The sequence below is a fragment of the Neolamprologus multifasciatus genome, chromosome 3 (genome assembly GCF_963576455.1).
Source record: "Neolamprologus multifasciatus chromosome 3, fNeoMul1.2, whole genome shotgun sequence".
Taxonomy (NCBI): Eukaryota; Metazoa; Chordata; class Actinopteri; order Cichliformes; family Cichlidae; genus Neolamprologus; species Neolamprologus multifasciatus.
Genome location: NC_140441.1, coordinates 42,708,516 through 42,725,839, shown reverse-complemented (window position 1 = coordinate 42,725,839; position 17,324 = coordinate 42,708,516). Strand labels below are relative to the sequence as shown.

The 17,324-nt window shown below is 39.1% G+C and overlaps 1 protein-coding gene across 1 annotated transcript in view; it reads right to left on the bottom strand.

The window, feature by feature from the left end:
- Window positions 1-17,324, bottom strand: part of nrxn2b (neurexin 2b) — a 728,828-nt gene that overhangs the window by 645,373 nt on the left and 66,131 nt on the right. The window contains 1 exon segment of the mRNA XM_085143691.1: window positions 10,039-11,417. Coding sequence (XP_084999817.1) covers window positions 10,039-10,750 — 712 coding nt within the window. The 5' untranslated portion in view covers window positions 10,751-11,417.

Sequence of the window (17,324 nt, the reverse complement as noted above, 5' to 3'; positions counted from 1 at the left end):
GGGTTGAAAAAAACACGTGGATGAGTAGCAGAGAGCGAACAAAAGCACGGTTACTCGGGTGGATGTGGCAGTAAAGAAAGCAAGATGGCAAGATTTCTGTTCATATAGCAATTATTAGGCATGGGGGAGAAATAAAGACAAAATAATAGTTTTCTTGTATTTTTCTACACAGTGACTAAAAATGTTCAACTGGAATACTTCATTTTGTTAGCATCATCATGGCTTTACTCAAAATGTGACATGTGATTTCACATATACCTGCAGTCAAAGGTTGCATAATCAGGTTGTAGGTCTGTTTGGAACCTACATATACTGTATGTAGATCCAGTATGTACTGATGTAGTACATACTGGATCCAGTATGTACTACATCTTATTGTTTTTGGGTTTTTTTGCCATTTTGTAGTCCGCTTTCAATTATCAAATGTAGATGAAATTACTGTGCACTAAAAACACACCGAAGTGCAGCATATACAGAAGCTGTACTCGATCATCTTCTGTCTATCTTCTGGAAGATGATGAGGTGCACCAAACTGTAAATGCAATTTCCTTAGCACATGAAGCAGCCAGTGAACTATACTCTCTATCTGCACACAACCCATGATAATTGGGCTACAGCTTCTTTAGAATTAGTTGAATGCTTAATTAGTATGTATTACTACATGGTAGTAATACATACTATATGCATACATACATCTGGAAGTAAGTCCTGCACTGGTCACTCCACTTTATTGTTATTGATATTTATATTTAAAAAGTGCAATACTGTAATTTTCTGCTGCTCATTCCTGTGCAATATCCCATCTGCCCCCCCCCCCCCCCGTCATATTTCTTTTCAAGATTTTCTTATTTAATCACTAGTGTACATATATTTATATTTATAGATACATATATATTTAGTCATCTTTTCTCTTTTACCACGTCTCTCTAATATTTTGCTCTTTACTACTTTTCAATTTTTTTTATTATTTTATTTTATTTTATTTTATTATATTTTCTTCTACTGTACCATGCTGCTGAGTGACTGCTGCTCGTTAAACACATTTCATTGCAATGTTGACCCTGTGCTAACTTGCATATGACAAAAAAATAAAACTGAACTGAACTGGTAAAAACTGCATTTATTATCTTTTGCCATGTTTTTCTAGTTGGATGCAGCAAATTTTAGTTTGTTTCAGATTTGCATTCGCTACAAAGACCACGCACCATGGTGGATCAGCAATTAGTAGTAGCCCACACCTGTCCCACGTCATGTTTCATGTTTCAATAGTTTGAGTAACCAATCCAAACACAGCTCATAAATTCTTTCCACCACAGAAATCTGCACAATGTGTTTGTGGTCTGCTTTTGTGCAGAAAAAAGGCACAAGTATGTAGACTCTACAAGCTTGCAAGGGAAAAAAAACCTAAAATGTCTCAAGACATTCTTGAGTCCTTTGCATGTTTTTGCCATCCGGTTAGTAGAGACATTATTTTTTAGGAATTTGTAATGGTAGATTACCATTTGATTTACCTTCCTTTCTCCTTTTCATGAAGGCAAGGTTTTATAATTTGATTTGTTAATTGTAATTTGGTCATCTTTATTATATTTCCCAGATAAATTAGTTTGCTTGTTATTTTGGCCTCCGCACGGCCAAAAGATTCACCATAGCTCTATCAATTTGAAAATAAATCTTGGGACCCTGGAATGACGGGTCAATTTATCAGATATTTTTAAATAAGTCCACATTAACTATCTTCTTCTGAAATTGCAGCCACTTTGGAAAATTGACGCTATAATTAGGAAACTTTGTTTTACTAAATCTAAAAGCAATACAACTCAATATAAAATACATGATTATTTATTTTAAGTATTTCTAGAATCTAACCTGCCCATATCGCAATAACAAGACAAAGTAAAATTACAAAGTGGAGGGAAGGAAAGAAGTCAGATACAATCATAGCGACTGCTGCTCTGCAAAGACCTTGTCCCGACAGCGCACAGCAGCAGCAGAAACAGCAGAGAGGCAACAGAGCAGCTTTGATAAACACCAACAAAATCTCAGCAATCAAATCCAGCGGAGACTTGAAGCATGTACTGCTTCATCTCACCTTATCAGTCTTGTTGGTTTGGTGTAGGCCTAAGTTTAGTCAGCCTCTGTTGTTACAGCTAGACATATACCTGATAAGGTTATCTATGGAACCTCTTCAGGCGACCTTACAGGGTACAGCCCTCTCATTAGCACTATACTTATTTATGTATACAGGACAAGGTAATTGGGATATCAATTATCAGTCAGCGAGCCCCCACCATCCCAACCACACTCACTCCCCCTCATCCCTCTGTGTGTGCCAGTGGGAGGCACAATTATCACCATGATGTATGACTCTCTTTCATGTCCTCTGCTCTTTGCTCCAGGCTCATTGTGTCACCATCCAAACACAACTTTTACCTTAGAATTCAAGGTCTAAACACGCTCAGCTCTTAACTGTGATTTTTTAATTAATCATTCCTGTATTGTATACAGCATATAGAATGGTGTGAGATCTGAATGCAGTACAATATAATATGTAATAGAACTGCAATGTAGAATTATTGACCAAACACACCAATATATATATCCTATGTACTAGGGCTGGGCCATATCATACCGTTCACGGTAATACCGGTGTAATGTTGCGCAATGATAAGAAAATGAAATATCGCGATAGAATATGGGTAAAACGCGCATGCGCAGTGCCTTTGTTTACATATGCACATGGAGGAAAAAGCGTGCCGGCGACGGAGAATGAGAAGGGCGAAAGAATGAAACGGATGAACCAGAACTGGTTTGTAAAAATGCTGCAACTTCAGTGGTGTGGAACTGGTTTAGCTTTCGTCCATCAGATACACAACAAAGCACTATTTTTGGTAGCGCATGCTAGCGGGCCGTCGTTATTACCGTGTTTTTTGGAAAATACGGCGCACTTAAAATCAATCCTTTGATTTTTCTGAAAACCGACAGTGCCCTTTATAATCCCGTGTGCCTTATGTATGAATTCTGGTTGTGTTTACTGACCTTGAAACGATTTTATGTGGTACACAGCACTCGAAAATTTGTCAGATGTTTTAGTACGACTTTGCTAAGCTACGAAGCCGCACCGCTTGATGGATTGTCGGAGCATTACGGCTACCGTAGGCAGGAGCCTCGCGGAGTGATACGTACTGTGCTTCAACATAATATTACCGTATTGTGTGTGTATAACCTCTTTTTAAGTTTTTGGCTATTATACGTGGTTATGCTGAGGATATTTTGGCCAATTTCCACTGGAAATGCATTTTGGTTAAACTGTCAGCAAGGAATTTGCATTTGCACTGTTTTTATATGACTTTAATGCACATAAAAAACAGCTGCTTGTTTAAGTGAAAATACAGTGATGGGTTTTTTTTCACTAATAAAGTTGTGGAGTTGTAAAGTATTTTGTCTAGTGTCAATTATATCGTCAGTTATATCGTTATCGCAAATTTTCAAATGTATATCGTGATAAATATTTTTGGTCATATCGCCCTGCTCTACTATGTACCTTAAATGTCTCTCCTAAATGACAAAAATTACAGGTTAGATGTGTATTTTTTGGTCATTATCACTGGTCATACCGACATTGATTGGGCTTAATATTGTTACAGTGGTACAGCAAAGGTATTCAGAATAACATTAACCATACATGTCTGTGTCATATATGAGCGAAGTGAAAAGGCTTTATTGTTTCACTTTACAATATTCACATATTTAGTTTTTACGTTAGGTTACACTAAAGAATTCTCCGAAAAAGTATAGAAGTACGGGAAAACCTTTAAATAATGGCATTGTGCATATATGAGTCTTGCACTATTCTGAGTAGCGCTCCTCCAAATTGACTGTTAGTAAATTTTGGAGTGGATGTACATGTTTCAATTGGTGTTATTCACACTGGTTGTATGGATACGCACTCACTTTATGTATGTATGGATACACTCTGTTTTGATACACTGAAAATATACTTGAATGACCAAACACAGGTTAATAGGTATAGGTAACAATATCTCGATTGTTGAGTTTTTCTTGATAGCTTAAAATTTCTTTAGGGGAAAGAAAATGTAAAAAATAAATAAATAAATAAATGGAGAGATATCGTTTCACCACAGGCATGATGACTTTATCACAAACAATGTTTTCTTAGTAAAGTCAAAAGTTTAGAGAAACTCATAAATGTTTTGAGTCAAACTATTTCGAGTTTTCAGGCCATTTTCCCTTTCTTTCAGAGTACAAGACTTTCACCTTTTTCTCAGAATGCAATTTAAGACAATAAACAACATGTTTATGTGGTAGATAAATTAAAATGTCAAGTTCATGGGTGTTGCAGCGTTAAGATGTTGACTCCTTATCTTTCATTGCAACAGCTGATAAAGCAGATTATTCTGGCTTGTTGGGGAAAACCACATCTGATGGTACAGTGTTAAAACATCTCCTCGGGCTATAAAAAGGACAGTGTGTGTTTCAAGCTTACTCTTTGACTTCCTAACCACAGCTCTCTCTCGCTCTCTTCCTCCCCCTGCAGCTAGAGGCTCGCCTGAGGTCACAGCTTGCTATAGATGGGGGTATGCAGGGTCCAGGCACGTTAACTGTGGTGCTTCTCAGAGACCCAGGTTTCTGCTTTTTTCCAACATGAATAATAAAAAGTGATGATGGAGGTGAATTAGAGTCCAGAGAGCAGTAATAATCTAAGCAGCTGTTTTTCAACAATTTTCTATTTGGCACTTCCAAATAGAGACATGTGGACATAGAGTGGTATATACACATGCTGTGTATAGTTGACTACCAAAAACGGCTAGCATCCGATTTTGCGTGATGTTCCTAAATATCATTTCTTGTCAGAGGCTAATAAAACAACAACATATATCCGAATTTTGTAGCATTTTCACATCAAAATCTCATCCTTTCTCAGTGAAACTAACAAACTTTTGCCAACATTTGCCTAATCTAAACAATCTGACTTACAGAGGCAGCACATTAGCAAAGTTAACATAGTCCTTCTCTGGTATCTTTAACTGGCATTCAAGTAGGTAGGCCATGAACATTTGAGCCACAAGGATACACATGAAAATTCAAAACTGCTTCAGGATGCCAGTGTAAAATTCCACATCACATTATCTAGCCTGCTGTACCTACCTGCTGTAAAAACAAGCAATGTGTTTCCATTAGTGGGACATCTGAGGAACCCCTATCTGGCACATTTGCAACAAAGATCAATAATTTCCATATTCCTGTACTATTTACAGGCTTGATCTTATTCTGAAGTCCAGTTTGTTCCAAGAAGGAAGAATCTTATGAAGAATTTATGGCATGCAGAATTAATTTCTTTTCAATGAATTCTAATGAGGGTTCTGACTATGGTCCATTTATAACAGGGGTGTCAAACTCAAATACACAGTGGGCCAAAATTCAAAACTGGAACAAAGTCGTGGGCTAACGTTGATATTTATTGAAATATATTTATTCCTCCAGATATAAGAATGAATCTTTTCTTATGGACTCAAACACATTTTGCTAAAAAACTGAATATGGAACAAGCAAAGCTTAATACTAAACAATATATATATTAGCTGTATAATACCAGTAGGCCAGCTCTAATAGTAATTTGGTATGGCTTCGCAGGCCAAATGTAATTAGGCTGCGGGCCAAATTTGGCCCGCGGGCCAGAGTTTGACACCTATGATTTATAAGTTCTAAGCTTAAGTCTGTCAAGTTAGCTAGCAATTTTCCCTCTATGTCAAACACCTTTCAAGTTAAGAGCAAATCCAGTCTCAGGGTAACGTGAAAACAGATTTTGCTGTGTAAATTAATGGAACAACAATCATTTTCACAAAGTAATTTAACCTCTCATTACTGTGAGCTCAGCTTATTTGCCCTACAACGCCATTTGAAGGTCAACACAGAAGCCAAGGTCAGCACAGATTGTAAAACCAGTTTAATTACAACCCCAATGGTAAATTATAAAATACAATTATAGGAAGTGCAGTATATTTCTGTCCTTTAGGTACTGAAAATAAAGCACAGAAGTGTTTCAGAGTGTTTGTTAGCCCAGTCCTTAGTTTTTAGCATTTAGTAAACCATTTTTGAGGTAAAATGTGAATTTTCGCTTTGACATCAAGTCAATTAAAAAAATGAGGCTGTTTTTTTATGATGTCCACCTTCATCCCTCATTCTGTCTGATCAACCTTAACCTGAACAATTTTGATGTAAATGAGTGAAAATACTAAAGTGCCAGACATAGATGAAGGCAGCTAAGAGCTGTGTTAGATCACTGGTATTCAAATCAATGCAACAGGAGATACAGACTCTACAAAGCAGAGGAATAACATAAAACATACCGTGCTTAAGGGAATTGAAATGGCACAACCTCCCTGGATTACAAAACCTCAGCTGTCACATCTCATTTTCAGATTTTACAGATTGAACTTTAAACCAACATTCATCTTTAACAAAGGATTCAAAAGTCTGGACACGAATATTTTCGCAGTGAATTAGACCTGGATAATACATGTTTTCACTTATTTGTTCACACTGCATATTACACGGTGTCAAAGTGTTAACACCCCATATGGAAAAGATATATATAAATCTTATAAAGTTTGTATCTGTCTTGTATGAAACTTGTATGAAAAGCATACAAGAGTGAAAACACATATAAGATCCCTTGAAAATTATATAATGAAACTTGTATGTTTTGTATACTTACTAAAAAAATATATGAAAGTAATGAGAAAGTGGCCACTTTCATGAGTAAATCATATATGTTTTTACTATTTCTTTTCCACATGGGACTGAATATTCAAATATCAATTTTTGCAAAATATTTGACAAGATATGACACTGCATATCATTGCAGTCATTGAGCTTTCTGACACTGGTCAAGAGCTCTTCTCTGTACTGGATACAATCACCAGTTGCTAGGGAAAAATGTGTATTCACCTGCTGGTCGGCAGTGGTTCTTGGAGGTTGCTGGCTCTTGCTAGGCGAAATCAGTGATCCACCAAAAAAAGTGATTACTGCAATTGCTAGCAGATTGCTATAACTAGCTTAGGTTTTTCATGTTTGCCTACAAGTACTCCCTTACTACTAGCCAACTGGTAGTACAACTTGAAAAAGTGCTTTTATTTAAAGGCAGTCTGCATTTCCAGTTTGAGTTGCACTTTTCAGCTTCAACACAGGTTGGAGAGTAGCTGGCTAGTGTTGACTTGTCGACTTGTCAATGGCATGGCATTACATTGATAGATGATCTGCCCCTGGGCAATGCTGGACACATCGCAATCACAAAACAGATGCGTTCATCTCATTTTTCTGATTGTTTATGTCTCAGGTGCAGGAACATATTTCTTTTAGTTCAGAATTATTTTCCTTTTACCAAATTTAGTGGTCTGTCAAATACCATACTTTGCAGAACTAAACCTACCTGTAATACAACTATAGCGATAGATCTGAAGCAATTCTTAGAGAAAAAGTGTAACAGTTAAGATGGTCTACAACAACACAAACAGCTTCATAATTAAAACGTTTTGCTTGTCAGATATCTATTGGACAAACAGTAACGGAAAACCTCATCTATAATGTTATCTTTGTTTTCTTTGAAGCCAACACAAAAAACAGAAATGAACTAACTGTCTTAAATAATGTAGGTCGCAATATTACATGTTTTAATAATGTGCAGAATCGTTGCTGGCATTTTGTGCTGGTTATTTTATGTCCTGAGGATAATCAAAAAGCACATCACAGATCAACTAGACCAATAACTTTATTGCAAGTGCCACGTCTTATCATTAAAAAATTTCCCACAGATTGATACATTCATCCTCTCTAAGGAGAGCAGACAGCAGCTCCTTAAAATATCAAGAAAAAAAAGGAAAAAAATCTTTCCTTTGACACGGCCCCTTCACTGCTGAGCTAACACAGTGAGACATGGATTTGTTAGTGCAGACATCTAAAGGGCCTTAAAACTGACTGAAAGTGAGAGTGAAAGACCTTTACATTCCCACCCACGTGTTAGATGAAAGGAGTAAATACACCGCTGCACTGGCAGTCAGCCATAATGACCCAATTTACGGTCCTCAAACCAAAGAACATCTCTGGAAATAAATTAAGCCTGAGCAAATGAAAATCTTCATGTTACGCTCCTCATTCTTGCTCTCTTCTCCGTTTCTCACGACTGCAATCGCTCTCTCCAAAAATTCCTTGTTCTGATTCTCTCCTCCTTACCTCAATCTCTATTCTCTCCCTCTATCTTACTCTCTCCATTTCAAAAGGACAAATGCTTCCTGCAGTCACTGTAGCACCGCATTGGTATTCTGCTCTCAATTTAGCTAAGAGCAAGGCAGCAGTATCTACTTGCTGCAACCAAACAGCAATCTGACACAGGCCACAGAAACAGAAAGCGAGAAAGGTCTTGAAGAATTGAAGGAACCGTGAAATATGAGAGGGAGACTGGAAGGAAGAGACAGACCGACTTATATGGCTGTCCAGCAGTGACATCATTTGCTGTGCTATAGGGTCACTAAAGAGCAAAAACTCATCTGCATTAATTAAAAGCTTCTGTTCGGCTTTTTGCAGAGAACAAAAGCATCACAGTAGAGCTTTTTAAGCTATCTGAGACAGCTCCAAACTTACACTAACCCTACATCAAAATAAATCAAAAGCTTTGATCTAAATTTCACCCACATGCTAATTTTATTCTTATTACTTCAGATCTATCAAAAGCTGGACTCCAATAAAACATTTTGTTTGGGCTGATTTCCTTTTTCAGCACCGTCAAAGCTTATCTGCGAGCGCCACAAAAGTCTAAAGCATCAAACAACTGTCACATAACTTTTGGCAAAACAGTTATCGACCTTCTCAACATTCTGTAATTACGAGTGATTTCATCATGCAGGACCAGGTAGAAGCTACTAAGTCAATTGATTATTTTAAAGGTTACAAAGCAATAATAGACCATAGTGATAATGGTAGTGAAGACCACTCATCCTGCATTACAGGTGATCAAGATACAAATTAAGTTCTGATGGCTGCATAGAGAGTGAGAGAATTCCCAAGCAAGGTGTAGAGATGCAGACAGGATGAAAGAAATAGGGCAGAGATAAGTGAAGGGGGAGGAATGTCAGGAGTAGGAAGTGCTGACAGCGGGTAAAGGTGAAAGAGAGATAAATTGAGTAAGGGAGCAAATTCGAGAGAGACATGGAGGAGAGAGGGGTGACGAGAGGTGGAAAGTCCAGATAGACTTGAGAAGAGGTGGTAGAAGGTGAATGAAAGATATGCTACTGGATGATGAGAAAAAGACATGGAAGAATGTGAAGGAGAAGGAAAAACCATAGATATGGAAATGGGATGTGTCAGTGAAGGAGGGAGCCAGAGGTTTAAAACAGAACTGAATTTGACATGAGTTGACAGCATATGAGCGTATCCCAAGAGCAAATGAAAGCAAGAGCAGCATGTACGCCAGAGACAACAGGCTTGGAAAGAAAGAAAGAAAGAAAGAAAGAAAGAAAGAAAGAAAGAAAGAAAGAAAGAAATTCACTAAAAAACAGACGAGGAGAAAGCCAGCTGAAATAGCAGACCTTCAATGTGTGATCTTAAACGTGAAATATTCAGCAGCTTTGATGTTAAATATTGTTTCTGAATAAGTCCTTGCTGAAATCAAAGCAGCACCTGTGCCATGTCTGCAACTCTTGTATGACTCACATAATCCCTAAAAAGAGTGATCTTCTTCAGCAATTCAGTCTTTAAATGAGGTTCTTAAAAATACTGGATGAGAGAACACTGAAAGATCATGCACACTTTAAGTAGTCTATTCACAAAGCTCCACACCCTCCTTTTGAGCCCTCACTGCATCAGCACCTCCTTCATCAGACATTGTTAGAAGAGACTTTCGACAGCCTAAACAGTGAAATGAGGTCCCAGACCTCTCTGCAAGACTCTGACTTGAACTAACCGCAAATTTTGCACTGCAATTATAAAACAAAGACAAATACAAGAGTTATGATGGTGCCTTACCTTCCTTGCAGTACTTTCCCTTGAAGCGAGTGTGGGTGCAGTCACAGTGAACTTCTCCATACTGAATAGAACAAAACCCTCCATTGAAGCATGGGTTCTGTTTGGTGCAGAGGTACTCCAGGTCGCTCTGAATACCCTGGCTATTGAGCAAAGTGGGAGGCATCTCTCCCACCTTCAGATTGGAGATCAAGCCCTGGAAGAGTGGTTCATACTTCACTGTGCTGGATGTCAAAGCAGACAGTCGCACGTCAGGTGGTATCCCACCTACAAACAGGTCACTGACCACAGCCATTTCCCTCCTCTTTGACTTGACCTCCGCCACTTTTGTTTCCCCATCTACCATTAGCATGGTCTCACGGAAGTTGCGGGTAAGCAAGACCATGTGCCAGCGGTCGTCATTCACCCGTATCTCCATGTGTACGGTGGCTGGCTCTGCACAGTGGATGGCAAAGCGCAACTGGAGGCGCCCACCGGCAATCAACAGCTCCAAGAAGTCGCAATTACCGCCATCGTCCAGGTAGAGTACCAAGGCTTTGCTGATGTTGGTCTTGAGACTGAAGCTCAGCTCACCCACTGATCCAGCTTCCCAGCGCCCATAACGTGCCCACTGGCCAGGCGCCCCACTGAATTCCAACATATTCACTGTAGTGAGCAGGCTGAAGAGGGCCAGAGGCCACACGGGCAAATACAGGATTCTTAACCCCCTTGTCATGCTCAAAGTTCTGATGTGTCCCCCTTCTTTCTTAATGCTGTAGGTCTAATGAGCAACAGCTCTCTCTTCACTGAGGAAAAAAGACTGTAATATCAACAGGAATATAAACAAGAAGTATCATATAGTACTGAATTATAAAAGTCAATGGGTAAGCAATCCTCACAGGTGCTCTACTACAATTTGCCTGACCAATAAGCACTTTTTTCTCCTCTCTCTAGCGTTATAATTCTTCTCCTTATCCTGATTCTCTCCTTCGTCTCTCCATCAGTTGGTGCCTCTGGGACTGAGGAACAGGGGGAGAATAAAAGAGGGGGAATATGATAATTTCAACACAGTTGTTTCTTCAAAAGCCTCTTTGTCTATCCTGGACCAAAAATAGAATGTTCCTCTCTCAAATCCAGATCTCGGAGCAATTTCCAGGAAATTTGAGCTGCTGCCAAAAGCTTGGGGGTGGGGTGGGGGGAAGATTGTGATCTTTCTTCAGGAGGAGAGCAAGTAGAAGAAAATGAGCAAAAGAGGAAGGGAGCTATATAGTAGACGGGTATCAGAGCCTGCTGGTGTCTGCTTGAGCATTTGATGTGCTCATCGTTTTCAGTTTAATGCCATTCTTCTCCTTAAACTCACAGAACACAAAGATTTACGCAGGTACGGGTTCCATGCTGGCAATCTGGGAGAAACAAGAAGAACAAAAAGACAGAGCTGTCAGTTACATGCAAACACTTTACATTTCAAATTAGTTGGTAAGCAATTAGCCTGATAGCCTTAATAGATATTTGATATGGTATTTCATTTTTTGCTTTGCTTACAGTTTTGCACACCATATTTTATATTTAATAATCCCTACACTTTTATTCAGTTCAAAGCTGACACTTCAAAAAAGTTGCCTACAGCCATCTGAGTAAGTTTAGCAATTGTGTGTGGCTTCATACATCCCAAAAGACCCTGAATAAAAGAAATGTCTTATTTCATCTGCTTGATTCTTTGATATCCAGTAAAGAAAGTTGCCATCCACACGCAACACGCACGCAACATACGGTGTTCAACAGAATGAGGTAATATTTGATAAATCACAGCCCCCCATAGTGGTGCGCACGCACTTTACGGATATGCATATGCAAACACACACGTCATTAAATCAAATGCAATTCAGATTAGAGTGCTGGAGAGTCAATAGCTATCTGAATAGCTGGTCTTGACCCTGGGGCTTGACCTAATCCCTAGCCATTAATTCTTAAGTGAGATTTAATTTCAATCTCATACAGTCTGCAATTAAAGCTAGGCTCACCCCTGCTCGTGCTCCCTTGTGCTATCCTGCCTCGCTTCAAAGTGACAACAGAGATGATATTGGCATACACGAAGAGGAGCGAAGAAGAGTGAGTGAAATACAGAGAAAGGGAGAGCCGCTACACTACAACCATGATCTCCAAAGGTCAAAGCTTAACATCAGTGGAAAAAGATTAGGGAGACTAGAGGGAAAAGAGAGCTGTATGATACAGCAGAGGGAGGAAAACAAATAAAGACGGGACCATTTTTGTTTGGAAGACGACACACTGATAACGCGACAAAACGGCTGTCGTGAGGTTATATTTGTAACATGGGATATACACCCAGTGTCGCTGGAAGGGTGGGACATTGCATCACGTATGTGAAAAAGCACAATGCATTACTAGATTACGCATGCAAAACATAATTCTGATATCAGTCATATTTGGTTATTTTTTCTATTATCTAACTTTCTAAATTGATGCCCAAAATCAGCTGTCTGTGTCGGGTGCAGAGCTTCTTTACATGTCAATGAGTTTCTGACAGAAAAGGAAGGCTAAAGATATACGTAATGCTTTATGATTGCAGCTTTTCACAAATCTCATATGTATACATAAGACACCAAACACATGTTGTTAAATGCAAAGCACGGTGAGACAAAATGTCTACAAGTATGTGGCAGGCACACCATCCCTGTAGGAGTGATGAATTGAAGCTGGTTTATTTTGGTCTCACCAAAATAAACGTCTCCGAGACGGCGCTCTGTATCAGTATTTCAATACATTCTTTTCTCTTTTGCAAGAATATACACATAAGTATGTTCACTACACAATAATCACTTTATTAGAAGTAGAAACAATCTTATGTGCAAGCATGTATATTAATTGATTTATACATTATATGTACATTTTATACAATGACATGTACAAGGGAACATTAAATAGATTGAAAGTTTGAGAGTTTACATTCGTGCACCATTATGGTGCAACATTTCCTGGCCAAGAGATTTTTCTGCCTTGTTGGAGAGTTTCTACCACCAAAGTCAACCAAACATTCCTTGCATTGCTTACTGCTGCGTTTATGAAGGTTACCACGCTGATAGTCAACATATCTTCTACGCTTATTATACGATCTTAGCTGGCTTGCCTGACTGTACTGTTAAATCCCAAGGACGCTGAGGAAACACAGCAAGTCTCGAGAGATAACTAGAGCTCAGAGAATTGTACCATGCGCTTGTGATTGATTCAGGTTGCACGTGCAGCTGTTTGGATTTAGCAAAGCCACTGTCCCTATGTGACTGTGCAGTGTCACGCTGAAGTGTGTGTAATCTACTAATTTCGGGACCTGCATCTGTTTCTTTTCAAACACTCCTCAGTGGCTCTCTCCATGGCACTTAAACCCATTGTTTTAACAAAGACAAAATCAGCCTTAGTCAGTTCCAGTCTAAAAAAATATGGTTTACTATTGTTTTAATAGAATGCTTGCTTGACATCCCCCTGGCTAAAGAATCCAAACTAAGCTACAGCAATATACTAGACTTAAAACACAGTCTGTACCAAGTCTCATACACCCCGATCTTACTTAATTTGTACAAAAAGTAGAACCTCTGCAACTCCCAGAACAACTACACGGTCATGTAAGCCACCACTGTCCCGTTTCCTCGCAGATTAACCTATGGGAACGTTTCTACTATCTTGACAAAAATTCTACCTCAGCACTGCTAAGGGTGTCTGGCTTAAATCACACTACAGTAGAAGTTTGTGGTGGAGGTGTGGTCCCTGGCTCAGCTGCAGGGGAGGGGTGGTGCAGTGAGCTTAAGGGGGCAGTGCTGGGGATTCTGGTGAGGCCACAGGTGGAGACGTTCCCACCACCTGGGACATTTACAAAGGTAGACAAAGGTTTGATAGCTACCAACAACAGAAAACCAAGCCAGTTCCATTTTCTTTATTTAAATGTCTATACTCATGTCTCCGGCTGGAGTACTAAATCAGATACATGGCAATAAGATAATGGAAGCCAGGTTATTTGAGAGAGTTCTAAAAAGTTGTCAATAAACCAAATCAAAATCAAATCACTTTTATTGTCACATCACATGTGCAGGTACACTGGTACAGTACATGTGAGTGAAATTCTTGTGTGCGAGCTTCACAAGCAACAGAGGTGTGCAAAGTACAATAACATAAGAACAAGTAAATATAAGAATGGCTAAATCTGAGAATTATATGAATAAATATATATACAATATAAGAGTGTATGCATATTACTGAATGTGTATACTAAATATGTATGTCTACGTGTGTGTGTATATATGTGTGTGTGTATACATATTTTACAAATTAAATAGAGTAAAATAAAATAAATATATAAAATATACAGAGGTTGGTAGTTGGATATTGTGCAAAACAAGTGGCATTTACATACAGTATGGAGTGCATAAAGTAATGTTAAAATGGCCCAATCCAACTGAATGGTGAAAGAACACAAACCATAACAACGACTTATTAAGGCAAGTAGGGATGGGTACCGGTATCCGGTGCCATCATGGCACCGGTTCTGACATAAACGGTAGTAACCAGACCGAAAAGCAGCGCACATTTCGGTGCTTTATTTCGGTGCTTTTTTTTCCTGAGCTGTGATACACTTTCTTCTTCCTTACATTTCTATTGGCGGTTGGCAAACAACTGAAAGGTGCATTACCGCCACCAACTGGTATGGAATGATACACTTTAGATTCTAGCCAATGATTTTACGTTTCGAGGATAGTAGGCGGGTCCAGGTACGTACGTTCTTTTAGAGCAGAGCTACAGATTAAAAATGCCCAAGGCAAAGCGGTCAAAAGTCTGGCTGTACTTCACAGCAAAAGATGCAAACTCAGCAGCCTGCAACAAGTGCTTTAAGCTGATACTGTCAAAGGAGGTCACACTTTAAATCCGATGAACCTAGCCCTGCCAGTGTAGCAGAAATGATGATGGCAGCAGCAGCCGTTCTTCTCTGCGTGAGTAGCTTAATGTTGTTCGTGTGTAATTTACGTTGAGTAAGCTAACCGCGTTATTAAATTAATGCATGTAACGTGAACTAGCAAACACCATCATAGCTACATGCGGCTGTCTTCTTGTTTGATGTCAGATACTCCCTTCACCCTGGCCAAAAAGGCTAAAATGACCGAAGAAAAAGTGGAAAACAGCTAAACATGAGAGGTTTTTGGACAAAGTTTGTGTTTTTTCCATTGTTTAAGCACTGCTTCCAGCCCAGAGTGATACCATATATGCCGTATACCTGCAGAAAAGACTAACATTGTTATCTTTTTACAAAAAAACAGCTGAACATGAGAGGTTTTTGGACCAATTTTGTGTTTTCCATTCTTTAAGCACCGGTTTGGGCACCGTTTAAGCACCGGCACCGTTTCAAAAGTACCGGTTTGGCACCGGTATCGGATAAAACCTAAACGATACCCATCCCTAAAGGCAAGCAAGTCTCAGTACAGCATAGAAATGTGGCTGTTGATTAATTGGTCAAAATGTAGACAATAACTGGAAGAATGAGAGAGAGTGAGAAAGAAAGACAGCGTGTGAGAGCTAGAGAGGGAGACATCAGTCAGTCAAGTCACAATATCCCCGTGTAGGTGCCATGCTGTGATACAGATACCACAGCAGAGACAGAGCAGAGAGAGATCAATAGAACAAGCCGCTTAGTTTGGTTTATTAACCTGGTTGCTTTTAGACATCCTTCCGACTATGGATTGCTACTGTGTGGTGAAAAATTAATTTACAGCTCAATTTCCTATTTACAATCACCAACGGCAGTCAGGCAAAAACAGTAGACCTGATTAATATGTATTTTAAGTGTTGATGCAAAAGTGAAGGATCCATTCTTTCTAGTTATAATAATAGAACAGAATTTTCTAATGGAAAAAATGACACTATCAACTTCCCAGTGAAAGCACGGTTTAGTGAATGCCACCCTATTCTAGTCAAGGGGCTTACCACATACACCCAGTAAGGTAAAACTATACCATTTAACTAAAGTATAGTACAGTATAGTACAGTCATCCACCCATCCACTTCAGCTTATCCAATTCAGGATAGTGGGGACAGCTGGGATCTATCCCAGCTGCCATAGGACGAAATGCAAGGAGCACTCTGTAAAGTATATAGTATATAAAAATAATAATAATACTACTACTTTCCTCAAGAATGCATTCCTTTTGTTACAGTCCTATTTTATCTGGGCTTTAATTGTACAGTATCTAAGACTGTGTGATGGATCAAAATAGCTTTAAATATGTATTTATGTAAATAAATGTAGTTTTTTGTCAGGGTAAAATTAGTTTTGGTGTGCGCGCGTGCAAACGTGCGTTTTCTTGTTTAATTCATCTCTCACTGAGCTACGTCTTGGCTCCACGTCTGCAGATTCCCTGCTGTCCAGATTACACCTGTTGTGTGGGACTGTGTTCAGTGCTGTGAATTTTTTTTAAATTTTTGTTCATCTTCAGTACGACAATTTATTCAGAACTGTTAACAGGACACTTAAAACATTTTTTTCAAGTACTATACAGCTAAAGCTTAAGAAAAATGTATATAATAAAATCATGTAAAGTAAAACACTCACTGTTCATACAAATACTATTCCTGTGCACTATGCATCACACACACAGCTTCTACATATAAGCGAATACACACACGGCATATCGTAGTCAGGCAGGAGCCATTAATCCTGGCCTGTGAGGAGCTCAGCAGTGTACCATCCGTCAGCATGAAGCTGTTGCTGCCACTGCTGTGCTCTAATTAACCAGAGAGGCACGCTGAGCCACTTTTAATATTCCTGGACAAGTGGGAACACAAGGATTTAGTATGAGAAGGAACAGCAAAGAGAATCATAGGCCGAGATGGCTGGCATCAAGTCATTTAAAAAATTAAAGGAGAAAGCAGAGAGATGGAGAAAATGCAGGGCTGTATTTCATTTGATACATTGAGTGAGACATTTCTAAGGAAGCTGCAAATTGAACTAGAGCTAGCCAGACATCAATCAGACTGTCAGCGTATCGTACATACTCTGTGTTTTGATATAAAACCCCTTTGGTGACCTTGGTGACAAAAGTTAGAACAAAATGATTGCTTAATAAAGAAAAACTAATGGAATCTGTATAGCACATGCTGAACAGACCCCTTTCAGTCACGTGAGTAGTGTGAACTAACAGAGGTGTGTAGCTCTTTATTCAACATCAGGCTACTGACTTTGATCAGTCTCGTCAGCTTTAAGCCACTAGTGACTAGCTCTGGCTGTTAGTGCTAACTGCGTTTAGCCTTGATAA